We start from the raw sequence: 15,381 nt of genomic DNA, 5'->3' as shown, positions 1-15,381 counted from the left end.
GCACAGTGGTGATATTACTCTATTAGTAATCTGGAGGCCTGGGTTAGTCATTTGGAGGCAGAGGCCTGGATTTTATGGTCCCCCACTGGTGTGCTTTTCAGCAGTGGGGGGATGGGGGGGTCATGAAATAGGGGTAACGATTTTCCCTCTGAGTTTCCGCCCTCCCCGACCTGGGCATAGATCAGCTAGACAGTCCAAAGATGTATGGGTTAGGTTGATTGCACCAGGTTAAAGTCCAACAGGTTTATTTGGTAGCAAAAGCCACACAAGCTTTCGAGGCTCTGAGCCCCTTCTTCAGGTGAGTGGGAATTCTGTTCACAAACAGAACTTATAAGACACAGACTCAATTTACATGAATAATGGTTGGAATGCGAATACTTACAACTAATCCAGTCTTTAAGAAACAAAACAATGGGAGTGGAGAGAGCATCAAGACAGGCTAAAAAGATGTGTATTGTCTCCAAGGCGGCCTTCGCGACACACGACAGCGCAGAGTCGCGGAGCAGAAACTGATAGCCAGGTTCCGCACACACAAGGACGGCCTCAACCGGGATATTGGGTTTATGTCACACTATTTCACATAAATATTTCTGCTTTTTTCCTCCTGAGTCTTTATCATGCGATCCTAGAATCAGAATTTATGTCACACTATTTGTAACTCCCACAGTTACATGGACCTGCAGAGTTTCACTGGCTGTCTTGTCTGGAGACAATACACATCTTTTTAGCCTGTCTTGATGCTCTCTCCACTCCCATTGTTTTGTTTCTTAAAGACTGGATTAGTTGTAAGTATTCGCATTCCAACCATTATTCATGTAAATTGAGTCTGTGTCTTATAAGTTCTGTTTGTGAACAGAATTCCCACTCACCTGAAGAAGGGGCTCAGAGCCTCGAAAGCTTGTGTGGCTTTTGCTACCAAATAAACCTGTTGGACTTTAACCTGGTGTTGTTAAACTTCTTACTGTGTTTACCCCAGTCCAACGCCGGCATCTCCACATTAGGTTGATTGGCCATGCTAAAATTGCCCCTTAGTGCCCTGAGATGCGTAGGTTAGAGGGATTAGCGGGAAAATGTGTAGAAATATGGGGGTAGGGCCTGGGTGGGATTGTGGTCGGTGCAAACTCGTTGGGCCAGATGGCTTCTTTCTGCACTGTGGAGTTTCTATGATTCTATGATTCTAACTTTTTTTCCCAAAGGTGGGGGGGGTCTAAAACTAGAGGGCATAGGGATAAGGTGAGAGGGGAGAGATACAAAAGAGTCCAGAGGAGCAATTTTTTCACACAGAGGGTGGTGAGTGTCTGGCACAAGCTGCCAGAGGTAGTAGTAAAGGCGGGTACAATATTGTCTTTTAAAAAGCATTTAGACAGTTACATGGGTAAGATGGGTATGGAGGGATACGGGCCAAATGTGGGCAATTGGGACTAGCTTAGTGGTTAAAAAAAAAAGGTGACATGGACAGGTTGGGCCAAAGGGCCTGTTTCCATGCTGTAAACCTATGACCTTATAGTGATTTTATGCTGGGACGGGCAAAGCCTTGCCCCAATTGAGGCCTTTAAGTGGCAATTATTGACCACTTAAAGACCGTTTCCCACACAAAGCCTCAATTTTCAGTCTGTCTGGACTTGGCGGAGGCTTGAAAATGATTGTGCTGAAGCTTCAGGCAGGAAGGGTGAGATTGAGGGGGGCACTATTAGTGAGGAGCAGAAGTACAGCTTGCGGCCAATTAACGCTCATTCACACGTGAAATGGCTGCGGGGCTTGGGTCACTGTGTGGAGTTTGCACATTCTCCCCGTGTCTGTGTAGGTTTTCTCAGGGTGCTCCGGTTTCCTCCCACACTCCAAAGATGTGCAAGTTAGGTGGATTGGCCATGCTAAATTGACCCTCGTGTCAGGGGGTTAGCGGGGTAAATATGTGAGGTTACAGGAATAGGGCCTGTGTGGGATTGTGGTCGGTGCAGATTCGATGGGCTGAATGGCCTCCTTCTGCACTGTAGGGATTCTATGATACACATCCCACCACAGTATCTGGGGAATTTCACTTCAATTACCTGAACAGGTGTCTGAGTGCGGCGACTAGGTGATTTTCACAGTAATTCATTGCTTGCTAATGTAAGCCTACTTGTGACACTAATAAACTAAACTATTAAATAAAATCTGCACTTAAATTATTTTGCTATCAGTAGTTGTGACTTATTCGAATGTCCTAAAAACACATCTGGTTCTCGCATCAATTGCCACCCTTACCTAGTCTAGCTTATAGTTGACTCAATTTTCATAGCAATGGAGTTAACTCTTCATTGTTCTCTGAAATGGCCTAGCAAGCCACTCAGTGGTATTCAAGCAGATGGCTCCCTCTTGGAGGGAATTCAGGGTGGGAAGTAAATTTCAGCCATACATCTTGTGAATGAAGAAAGGGAAAGAAAAGCAGCTTAAGATGTTTTACTATGATAAAGGTGTGATTTAAATACACGTTGTTGCTGAATAAATCACTGTCTATTGAGTCCCATCAATATGTCTCAAAATGAATCTCGGAAGAGGACTAAACTAGAAATGGCACGGCACATTTGTGCCTGTACCAGCTCTTTGGCCAAACTATCCAAAATCTCTCCTGTTTCGCCATCGCCAAGCATTTTCCCTTCATTGACATTCTGGCAAGTTGACTGAGTGGCTTGCTGGGCCATTTCAGAATCAACCACATTGTCCTGGATATGGAGTCACATGTAGGCCAGGCCAGATAAGGACGGCAGGTTTCCTTAGTAAACGAGACCTGGACCGGGGAGCGGCGCGGGCTTGGAGGGCCGAAGGGCCTGTTCCTGTGCTGTATTGTTCTTTGTTTGTTCTTTGAGATGGGTCATTACCACAGTGGTTTCACAGTCACCATTAGACTTTCCATTCCAAATTTTTTATTGATTAGATTCAAACTCCACCATCTGCCATGGTGGGTTACAAATCCGAGCATTACTCTGGTTCATAATCTAGTGACATTACCACTACACAACGCCCTCCCTAACAGCACAGTGGGTGTACCTACACCACATGGACTGCAGCGGTTCAAGAAGGCAGCTCACTACCACCTTCTCAAGAGCAAATAAGGATGGATCACAAATGCTGAGCGAGAAGATTGTAGATTCGAGTCCCATTCCAGAGACTGACTGTGCAATATACACTGACACTGCCGTGCAGTATTGAGAGAGGTGCAAAAGATTACATGGGAACTATTTTCAGGAGATAGTTGACCTGGCCAACATTCATCCCTCCCACCAACATTTCAAATGCATGCTCATTTCATTGCTGTTTGTGGCACGTCACTGTGTGCAAATTGGGTGTTGCATTTCCTTCATTACATCAGCGATGTTCAAAAATACTTCACCGGTTGTGAAGAGCTTTTGGATGTCGTGATGTCATGAAAGTGGCCGTAAAAATGCAAGTGACCAATATTTATATTCTTCCATCACGTTTTTGTTGATTGCTTTTTCCCTTGAATTTGTTGCCTGCTTTTATTTATTTTTCCAAAAATATACTTTGTTCATAAAATTTGTAAAAGTACATTATGAAACATTTCAGAATGTGTGGTAACATTCAATTTTTCTCCATGCAGCATGTTATTCTCTTGAGGTACCTCAATTTCAATACTCTCGATATGCACAGATTCGTTCCATGCAGGCATACTGCCTAAAGCGTCCTACACACCTCCAGCCCCTATGACTGAAAAGTCTTAGATAGGAGCCTCCTGTATTTAATTATATTGGGAGTGCAAATATGACCCCCCTTCCCAAAAAAAACAGATCTGATGGAAAGTTGATACTAGAACCAGAGGGCGCACAACCTCAGGCTAAAGGGACAATCCTTTAAAAAAGAGATGAGGAGGAATTTCTTCAGCCAGAGAGTGGTGAATCTGTGGAGCTCTTTGCCGCAGAAGGCAGTGGAGGCCAGGTCATTGAGTATCTTTAAGACAGAGATAGATAGGTTCTTGATTAATAAGGGGATCAGGGGTTAGGGGGAAAGGCAGGAGAATGGGGATGAGAAACATAGCAGCCATGGTTGAATGGCGGAGCAGACTCAATGGGCCGAGTGGCCTAATTCTGCTCTTATGTCTTATGGTCTTATAGTCTTATTGCACCTATGCGTGGCATGATGGCACAGTGGTTAGCGTTGCTCCCTCACAGCACCAGGGACTTGGGTTCAATTCCAGCCTTGGGTGACTTGTCTCTGTGGAGTTTACATGTTCCCCCCTTGACTGCGTGGGTTTCCTCCGGGTGCTCCGGTTTCCTCCCACACTCCAAAGATGTGCACATTAGGTGGATTGGCCATGCTAAATTGCCCCTTAGATCGATTAGGTATGGGAAATGTGTGGGATTAGAGGCATAGGAGGGAGGAGAAAACTTGGGAAGACATGGCAATAGGTGATTGCACCTATGTGCGGCACGGTGGCACAGTGGTTAGCACTGCTGCCTCACAGCGCCAGGGATCCGGGTTTGATTCCAGCCTCGGGTCACTGTCTGTGCGGAGTCTGCACGTCCTCCCCATGTCTGCGTGGGTTTCCTCTGGGTGCTCTGGTTTCCTCTCACACTCCAAAGATATGCAGGTTAAGTGCATTGGCCATGCTAAATTCTCCCTCAGTGTACCCGAACAGGCGCCGGAGTGTGACAACTAGGGAATTTTCACAGTAACTTCATTGCAGTGTGAATGTAAGCCTACTTGTGACTAATAAATAAACTTTACTTTACTTTATTTCACTCTGTCAGAGAGTAAGTGCAGACTTGATGGGCCGAATGGCCTCTTCTGCACTGTCGAGACTCTCTGATTTTATGACCTACCTGTCAGCAACTACCAGCAGTTTCATTAAGTAAGGTGATCCTTTCTGTACGGTGGTATGTATTTTATGGAGCATGTCTGTTCCTCACCCTAAAATAAACCGAAGCTTGTCATGTAATGGGATCATTTTACAAAAACTGAAACGACATGACCTTTACAGTCTCCCCGGTAAAAACACCTCCAGAAAAAAAAACACTTCCAATTAGAATACGGGTCAAGATTATTCCGAATAAAGCATTTGGTCAAAGACATCTGAAATTTTTAAAATGCAAAGAGCTTACAAATTGCACTGTGCAATGGGTGTGCTGATGTTCTAACCCTTCCATATGAAATTGATGTTCTTGCTGTCGTAACAGTGGCGTTAAACAGTGCAACAATCTCCATAGGGGCCATTAACTTTCAAAAAGAAATTTGAGCTTCCAGTTGATAGCTGAAAGGATGGCTTGAAAAGATTTCACGAAAAGACCTTTACTGTAACAACCAAACTAAAAACACTATTGACTAAACACTATTGTTATCATAGAATCATAGAATCCTTACAGTGCAGAAGGAGGCCATGCGGCCCATCAAGTCTACAGCGACCACAATCCCACCCGATTCCCATAACCCCACACATTTACCCTGCTAATCGCCTGACCCTAAGGATTAATTTAGCATGGCCAATCAACCTAACCTGCACATCTTTGGACTGTGGGGGCAAAATGGAGCACCCGGAGGAAAGTCGTGTCGACACAGGGAGAATGTGCAAACTCGACACAGACAGTGACCCAAGGCCAGAATCGAACTCAGGTCCCCGGCACTGTGAGGCAGCAGTGCTAACCATTGTGCCACCATAGTCAACTTATACCTCAAATTAAAGAACAGAACTTATCTCTTATACTTTTAACAAAACCATAAACCCATGTCACAAATATACTTTCTACTGTCCCTTTCAGTAGTCATTTGATTTTCCCCTGACACAATCCAAAGTGATTCTTAGCTCTCCAGAGTTTACATCCATTTCTTTCTTTTCCCGGCCTGGAAACCTTTGACCTCAGAACTGTGATTTATGATGAGAGTTATTCCTGGTAATTTTTCCTCGAGCTGAAGGTGGATGAATCTTCCATCTTCATTTGATATCCTCACATATTTGGTCTTTTCAATCAAAACACGAGCTCTCCTGCATGGTGAACCAATGCAGATCTTGGACTCTAGCTGCTCCCTCTCTTCCTGGCCGAATATCTGAGAGTTTTCAGGGATATCATAGAAACCTTCACAATGGCAACTTCCATGGCAACATGAATCACATGGGCCTTGTATCCAGGTAGAAATGTCTCCAATTGTGAATGCATTACACCTTCGTTCCAGCAAAACAATCCATGCCTCCCATTAACTTTTAGCAGCCATGTCACCAGGCAAGGTTATCTGGCAGAGTTCAGATCATATAGCCCCCCTTCATTTTATCCCTAATTAGAAACACAGTTCCAAAACACAGCAATCTTTAAATTTCATATTTGTAACATCAGTTTAAACTGAATGGGTTTCCATTAGAATAGCTGGCACAGTAATTTCATGCGATTGCCAACACTCTAATCTTGAACTAGCATGTTGAATGATAGCTTACAACGTATAGGCAACAATGATACAATTAGGTCAGGAGCCATAATTGTGACATCTCTACTATGCTTAGACTTGCAAAGATTGATATCTTTATCAACAGAATCGAACTTCGGACAATCCAGCCAATTAAGGCAGGGGAGGAGCTGACAGTATCATATGTGGACTTCCTGAACTTAAGTGCGGACAGGCGCAACCAGCTCAAAAAACATTATTACTTTGATTGTACCTGTGAGCACTGCACCAAGGGAATCAAAGATGACCTGATGCAGGCTGTGAAAGAGGAAGATGGAAAAAAGGTAGGTCAACAAAAGCATAACACCTCCCCTCCACCACCCCCATTTGTGACCTCAGAAAGAGGGTCCAATCTGTAGCACAGGTTCATAGCTCCTTGAAAGTGGAGTAACAAGTGGACAGGGTGGTGAAGAAAGCATTCAGTATGCTTGGTTTCATTGGTCAGAACATTGAAAACAGGAGTTGTCTTGTTGAAGTTGTACAAGACATTGGTAAGGCCACACTTGGAGTACTTTGCACAGTTCTGATCACCCTATTATAGAAAGGATATTATTAAACTAGAAAGAGTGCAGAAAAGATTTACTAGTATGCTACCGGGATTTGATGGTTTGCGTTATAAGGAGAGGCTAGATAGACTGGGACTTTTTTTCCTGGAGCGTAGGAGGCTTAGGGGTGATCTTATAGAGGTCTATAAAATAATGAGGGGCATAGATCAGCATGATAGTCAATATCTTTTCCCAAAGGTAGGGGAGTCTAAAACTAGGGAGTCTAAAACTAGAAGGCATAGGTTTAAGTTGAGATGGGAGAGATACAAAAGAGTCCAGAGGGGCAATTTTCTCACTCAGAGGGTGGTGAGCATCTGGAACAAGCTGCCAGAGGCAATAGTAGAGGCGGGTACAATTTTGTCTTTTAAAAAGCATTTAGACAGTTGCATGGTTAAGATGGGTAGAGAAGGACATGGGCCAAATGCGGGCAATTGGGATTGGTTTAATGGTAAAAACTGGACGGCATGGACAACATTCAACACTCCCCAAACACAACTCATTCATCACTCTCTAAATTCAACTCATTCAATACTATCCAATCCCAGGACATTCAACATTAAGAAATCTGTTACGGTAAACTAATGAATTGTAATGGAACAGGTCAAATAATGTTCACCAGTCAGATTTTTTTGATTATAAAACAGATCCACCTTGGTGAGATTGCTGACTGGGGTGTGTTATGATACTGTGCTATTGATACATTTTATGTTTCTGCAGAATGTTTTAAAGTTCAGTCTTTTTTCTACAGGGAATCAGTATGTCTGGAGGGAATACAGTTCAGATGCTGGGAAAGCAAAATGAAGTGTTTACAAAGATAGAGCTAATGGGATTTTGTTTATAAATGGAGATTTCCCCTGGGTTTTTTTGCATAAAGGAATGGAAACTGGGGTTTTGGTTGAGGTATACAGGGTCATGTCATGGTACGGTTAATGAGGTGAGCTAGGGTTGCAGCAGAGAAACAATTGTTCAGTTGCTGTCTGGTGGTGTTTATAGACAGAAGTCTACAAGCTGCTCTATCTCTCCACAAAGTCTCTCTGAAAGCTCCAATGATGTCAACCCAAGTTAGAGCACGTACATATGTGATTGCTAACTATATTTAAAGTGGATTTCAAGTCTATAGGAAAAATGTTACTAATCTGGAACTGAAATAGTGATAAGCTAAAAATTAAAGTTGTTTCTTTTCATGTTTAAAGATTGTTAAACTGTTAAGAGTTATGCTGCTTCATTTTGTTAGTGTTATGCTTAAATTGTGTTATGAATAATGCTTGCTTTGACAAAAAAGATCCCTAATTTATCAATGTAATTTCTCCTGAAGTGAAGTATCCTTTCATCACATTCATGCCAAAATAGAAACATTGTTAGGGTCTAATCTGACTTTATAATATACCTTGTGTTTCTGATCATGGATCCTAACAAATAGCAACAGCTAGTCCACCTGAAACAAAGGTTCTATTGGAAGAATATTTAAAAATTGTGCAGCATCAACCAATAACCACCATATTTGTCACCTTCTAGCCATCAGATGAAACAGTGAAAGAGGTTATTGAGTTTTCAAAGACGACATTGGAGAAGATTGATAAAGTCCGATCTGAGGGACTTTGGAGTAATGTAAGTACAGGGAAAAATTCATCAAATCCAATTAACCTTAAGTCAACAAAAATTGGACATGAGAATTTTTCTTCCACTCTGGGTAGCATCCTTGAGTATTTGAGGGTTGTTGAACCATGGCTTAATCAGCACTTTTAGTGTGGGGCATGGTGTGGAGGCAGGCTCCAAATCAACCTCATTTGGAATGGGGATCAAATCCTGTGCCATTGGCTCAATTCTTTTTTAAATATTTGTTCATGAGATGTGGGCGACACTGGCTGGGCCAACAATTATTGCCCATCCCTGAGGGGATTTAGGAGTCAACCACATTGCTGTGGCTCTAGAGTCACATGTAGGCTTGACTGGGTAAGGACAGTAGATTTCCTTCCCTAAAGGACATTTCCTTCCTCTGGGGACAAGACATTCCAGCCAAATGAGCAAATTGCCTCCCCAATGAGAATTATTTTTGGCTTTATTTCCTTAACTTCAGCTAGAGTGCTTGGATTCGTACTGAGGAGAAACTTCCTCCGATATTATCAACAGATTTTATCCAACCTAGTTTATTTGAGATGGATTTGAATCTTTATTGCAGGTGGTAGTGGATAATGTAGCTGCAGAGTGTGTGATTGAAGAGGGGCTGGCAAAAATATAGGAATAGACACTTGATTACCTTTAACCTCTCTAAAGGTTCCGTTTGGTGGACGTCCCTGTCCTTCCCCAGTATGTGGTGGGCCAACCCACCCTAAATAAAGGAAGCCATCGACATAGCGGGCAAAGCTTTTCCCTCTCTCTGCTTTCACCAGTACAGACTTAATGCTGGTCGATCAATTCTGTCCCAGAATTTGTTGACAAAACAAAGGTGTGCAAATGACTTCCATTTGATGCGCGATCAATCCACTCGGGAGGCTAGATCGTACCCGGGAATAAAGGCTTTTATTCGCAACAAGAATAGAGCATACTGCTTAACAATACAATCCCAGACTAAAGGGTCACTAGGAAGTGCAGTGACCTTTATACTCCTATAGGAAGGCGGAGCCAACCGGAGTGTACCACAAAAAAATGCTAACAGGTGGAACACCCCCAACCCTAACCCCAACAGTAATAAGAGTAACATATGTACAAGTCCCCATAGTGATAACCATCTATGGTTCACCACATTCACCCGTCCTTTAAAAACAAAGGCCGGTGGGGCAAAAAAACAGTACGAACTGTCCATATATTCACAAGTTCAGTCGTATCGGAGGTCCGCACCGTCTCTGCGACCTCCGCAGCACTGGCGGTAGTGCCGGTTCTGGTGACCGTGGTGTCCCTCTCTCCAAGGTGGTGTCCAGTGACTCCTCCAGTTCCTCACGCACGGGTGGACCTCGAGGTGGCGACAATCTCCTGGACTCAGGCAAGCTGTACACGGGAGTAAGAGGATTAAGTGGAGGTCCCGATACTGCCCGTGCCGTGTCAGGAGGGGAGAGAATGGGCAAAGGAACCCTAACCAGGGGTGCGGGAGCGACGGGGGTTTCCAGGTCCCCTGCAGGCGCCAGATCTCGGATAGAGACCGTGTCCTCTCGCCCGTCAGGATATGCTACATAGGCATATTGAGGGTTGGCGTGGAGGAGATGGACCTGTTCAACCAAAGGGTCGGACTTGCGGGTCCTAACATGCCGCCGCAGGAGGACAGGTCCTGAGTACGTCAACCAAGACGGCAGTCAGGTCCCAGAGGAAGACTTCCTAGGGAAGGTAAACATCCGCTCATGTGGGGTAGCATTGGTTGCCGTACACAGGAGGGACCGGATTGAATGGAGCGCACCAGAAAGTATCTCTTGCCAACGGGAGACTGGAAGACCCCTAGACCTTAACGCCAGTAAGACAGCCTTCCAGACTGTAGCGTTTTCTCTCTCGACCTGCCCGTTACCCCTGGGGTTGTAACTCGTAGTCCTACTTGAGGCAATTCCTTTAGAGAGCAGGTATTGCCTCAAGTCGTCGCTCATAAACGACGAACCCCTATCACTGTGGATATAACTGGGGGAGCCGAACAGGGTAAAATGACTCCGCAGGGCTTTGATGACCGTGGCAGCGGACATGTCCGAACAGGGAATGGCAAAAGGGAATCGGGAGTACTCGTCAACCACATTGAGGAAATACACATTCCGATCTGTCGAAGGAAGGGGGCCCTTGAAATCAACACTCAGTCGTTCAAAAGGGCGAGTGGCCTTAATGAGGTGTGCCCTGTCAGGTCGGTAGAAGTGCGGCTTGCATTCAGCACATACCTGGCAGCTTCGAGTTATCGACCTGACATCCTCTATGGAGTAGGGCAGATTCCGGGCCTTTACAAAATGAAAGAGCTGAGTGATCCCCGGATGGCAGAGATCATTGTGGAGGGCCTGTAGCCGGTCCTCCTGCACACTGGCACATGTTCCATGCGACAGGGCATCTGAGGGCTCATTGAGCTTCCCCGGACGGTACATGATATCATAGTTGTAGGTGGAGAGTTCGATTCTCCACCTCAAGATTTTATCATTCTTAATTTTTCCCCTTAACGTGTTGTTGAACATGAATGCTACGGACTGCCTCCACAATGGCCTGAGCCTCTTTTTCCACAGAGGAGTGCCGAATTTCAGGGCCTTAGAGGGTGCGAGAGAAAAAGGCGACGGGCCTGCCCGCCTGGTTAAGTGTGGCGGCCAAGGCGAAATCAGATGCATCACTCTCCACCTGGAAGGGGATGGACTTATCGACAGCGTGCATCGTGGCTTTCACGATGTCAGCTTTTATCCTTCAAAGGCTAAGCGAGCCTCTGCTGCCAGGGGAAAAGAGGTAGATTTTATGAGCGGACGGGCTTTGTCCGCATAATTGGGAACCCACTGTGCGTAATACGAGAAGAAGCCTAAGCATCTTCTCAGTGCTTTGATGCTAGTGGGTAGGGGAAGTTCAAGGAGGGGACGCATACGGTCTGGATCGGGGCCGATGACCCCGTTTTCCACCACGTATCCGAGGATTGCTAGGCGGTGCTTGCTGAATACACACTTCTCCCTGTTATAGGTCAGATTCAGGCGAGACGCAGTGCGTAAAAACTTCAGGAGGTTGGCGTCGTGGTCCTGCTGGTCATGGCCGCAGATAGTGACGTTGTCCAGGTACGGGAAGGTAGCCCGTAGCCCGTTTTGGTCCACCATTCGGTCCATCTCACGCTGGAAGACCGAGACCCCATTAGTGACGCCAAAAGGGACCCTTAAGAAGTGGTAGAGACGGCCATCCGCCTCAAAGGCCGTGTATTTTCGGTCCTCTGGGCGAATGGGGAGCTGGTGGTAGGCTGACTTCAAGTCGATGGTGGAGAACACCCGGTACTGCGCAATCTGGTTGACCATGTCAGATATGCGCGGGAGAGGGTATGCGTCCAGCTGCGTGTACCTATTAATGGTCTGACTCTCGTCTATGACCATCCGGGGCTTGTCTCCAGTCTTGACCACCACGACTTGTGCTCTCCATGGGCTAGTGCTAGGTTGAATGATCCCTTCCCTGAGGAGCCGCTAAACCTCAGATCGAATAAAGATCCGATCCTCAGTGCTGTAACGCCTGCTCTTAGTTGCGATGGGCTTGCAGCCTGGCACGAGATTTTCAAATAAAGAAGGCGGGATAATTTTGTGTGTCAAGAGACTGCACGTGGAGCGCGCTGGGCAATTTGGAGGCTGCTGTTCTCCCACTGAAAGTGGAGGGAGTGGCCCATCGTACTGCAGGGTCACACTCCTCAGGTGGACCATAAAGTCTAGCCCCAGGAGTACCGGAGCGCAAAGGTGCGGTAACACGAGGAGCCTGAAGTTCTCATAAACTGTGCCCCTCACCGTTAGAGTTACCACGCAGCTCCCAAGAACGGTAACAGATCGGGACCTCGACGCCATAGAGATTGTCTGCCTGACAGTTTGTACGCGGAGAGCGCACAGTTTCACGGTATCCGGATGAATGAAACTCTCCGTACTCCCGCTGTCAAACAGACAATGTATCAGGCGTCCGTTTACCTCTATGTCCATCATGGACTTGTCGAGTCTGTGAGGTTTGGCCTGGTCCAGGATGATTGACGCCACTGTTGGATCCCGAGTGCAACTGCAGGCAGCTGAGATGGTCGACGATGAGGACCCCTGCTGGTCGTCTGCGGCCGGTGTCCTCCAAAATGGCTGCACCCATGGATCGCATGTGGTCGATGGCGTTGAAAATGGCAGCACCCGCAGGTCGCACGTGTCTTGCGTCGTCGTCATCAGGAATGGCGGCGCCCATGAATCGCACGTGGTTGAAGACATCGACGAAGCTGGAGACGAGGAGACGGATCCTGGGGAGTCACACGCAGCACTGCTTGGCTTCGAAGGGGGCTTCGCTCGGCACACTTTAGCATAGTGCCCTTTCTTTCCACAAGCGGAGCAAAATACCGTCCTGGCCGGACATCTCTGGCGAGGGTGCTTCACCAATCCACAGAAATAGCACCGTGGGCCTCCTGGAGCTGCCGCAGCCGTCAAGTCCGAGGTTGAAAGCACGATCGCGCAGTTCCTAGGAGCCGCCGGGTAGAGTTGAGTCGGTGGCTGTACTTGCCACGATGTTCCCACGTGGTCGGTGGGGTAAGTTTCAAGACTTCTGGAGGCCGTTTCCATCGCATCAGCCAATTCCACTGTCTTAGCTAGGTCCAAGTTACCCTGCTCTAGCAGCCGCAGGCGAATATAGGATGAGCCGATTCCCGCCACGAACACATCTCAGATCAGATCGTTAGTGTATTGAGTAGCCGACACTGGTTTGCAATTGCAGGCTCTGGCTAGCTGCTGAAGTTCGCGCAGGTTCTGTCCCGTCGTTTCGCCGGGCTGCCGCCGTCGAGTGGCTAGTAGGTGACGAGCATGAATCTCATTTGGCGGTTTATGGTACAGCTTCTTGAGTAATTCGATGGCCTCTTTGTAGTCTTGGGAATCACGGATTGTTGCATACACAGTGTCGCTTACCCTTGCGTGGAGGACCCGCAATCTGTCGGCGTCGTTTTGGACTGCTGTTGAGGCGTCGATATAATCCTAGAAACACTTCAACCAATGGTCGAAAGTGTTCGACGCTCCAGCTGCACGCGGATCCAAGGTTAGCCGATCGGGTTTCAGCATCTGCTCCATTTTTTTTTCAGAACAAAATTTGTTGCGAATAAAATTGATGCGCGATTAATCCACTCGGGAGGCTAGATCGTACCCGGGAATAAAGGCTTTTATTCGCAACAAGAATAGAGCATACATGCTTAACAATACAATCCCAGACTAAAGGGTCACTAGGAAGTGCAGTGACCTTTATAGTCCTATAGGAAGGCGGAGCCAACCGGAGTGTACCACAGAAAAATGCTAACAGGTGGAACACCCCAACCCTAACCCCAACAGTAACAAGAGTAACATATGTACAAGTACCCATAGTGATAACCATCTATGGTTCAGTACCCAAAGTGGTAACCATCTATGGTTCACCACACCATTGTTTTTCACATTCAAACTGAGCAGCAATGTGTGATGAGGAAGAGATACCACATGAACTGCAAATTTCTGGATGATTTGTTCCTTTTCCCTTGTGTCTCTTGTGTTCTCTTCCTCTTAATTCAGTCTTCCCTTCCCTCTTTTTAATATCCTGTCAGCACTTAGTTTGACATTAAATCTACTTGGTCTAATTCACCTCCCTTCTGAGTCTCTAGAGTCATTGAGTCATTACAGCACAGAAGAAGGTCATTCAACCCATTGAGTTCAAACTGGTTAGAAACTTAGAAACAGAAAAACTACAGCACAAAACAGGCCCTTCGGCCCCACAAGTTGTGCCGAACATATCCCTACCTTCTAGGCCTCCCTATAACCCTCCATCCTATTAAGTCCCATGTACTCATCCAGGAGTCTCTTAAAAGACCCTATTGAGTTTGCCTCCACCACCACTGACGGCAGCCGATTCCACTCGCCCACCGCCCTCTGTGTGAAAAACTTCTCCCTAACATTTCCCCTGTACCTACCCCCCAGCACCTTAAACCTGTGTCCTCTCGTAGCAGCCATTTCCACCCTGGGAAAAAGCCTCTGAGAGTCCACCCGATCTATGCATAACTATAGGGTTCGTGGTGGGAGATACAGGACGGATATCAGAGGTAGGTTCTTTACGCAGAGAGTGGTTGGGGTGTGGAATGGACTGCCTGCAGTGATAGTGGAGTCAGACACTTTAGAAACATTTAAGCGGTTATTGGACAGGCACATGGAGCACACCAGGATGATAGGGAGTGGGATAGCTTGATCTTGGTTTCAGATAAAGCTCGGCACAACATCGTGGGCCGAAGGGCCTGTTCTGTGCTGTACTGTTCTATGTTCTATGCCTCTCAACATCTTGGTTGACTGTAGAGCAATTTAGTCAGTCCCTAATCTCCAACCCTCTTAAGTTTATTTCTTTCCCTCAAACGTCCATCCAATTTCCTTCTGAAATTATCCATTGTCTCTGCCTCATTGCACTCATAGGCAGTGAGTGCCAGGTCATTACCAAGGGAGCCCCTCTTCTTGCATAGAGTTATTGAATTTTTAAATAAGCGAATGAGTAAGAGTAGGTAAATTATTACACACTGCTTTGCCAAGCAAGAGCTCGGCCAGTTATGGAATAATTGCACGTAAAGGTGATGCTCTCAGTGGTAACATTGCAATGACAAGGCGGCACAGTAGCACAGTGGTTAGCACTGCTGCTTCACAGCTCCAGGGTCCTGGGTTCGATTCCCGGCTCAGGTCACTGTCTGTGTGGAGTTTGCACATTCTCCTCGTGTCTGCGTGGGTTTCCTCCGGGTGCTCCGGTTTCCTCCCACAGTCCAAAG

At 46.4% G+C, this 15,381-nt stretch overlaps 1 protein-coding gene across 2 annotated transcripts in view; it reads left to right on the top strand.

Moving 5' to 3' along the window:
* LOC144500720 (histone-lysine N-methyltransferase Smyd1-like) overlaps nucleotides 1-15,381 on the top strand; it is an 87,448-nt gene that overhangs the window by 60,977 nt on the left and 11,090 nt on the right. For both annotated transcript variants that reach the window (XM_078224087.1, XM_078224096.1), the window contains 2 exons: nucleotides 6,515-6,710; nucleotides 8,487-8,579. In XM_078224087.1, coding sequence (XP_078080213.1) covers nucleotides 6,515-6,710; nucleotides 8,487-8,579 — 289 coding nt within the window. The remainder of the gene's footprint in view (nucleotides 1-6,514; nucleotides 6,711-8,486; nucleotides 8,580-15,381) is intronic.

This window comes from Mustelus asterias, chromosome 1 (assembly GCF_964213995.1).
Source record: "Mustelus asterias chromosome 1, sMusAst1.hap1.1, whole genome shotgun sequence".
NCBI classification, from domain to species: Eukaryota; Metazoa; Chordata; class Chondrichthyes; order Carcharhiniformes; family Triakidae; genus Mustelus; species Mustelus asterias.
This window is presented reverse-complemented; position numbering and strand designations above follow the sequence as displayed.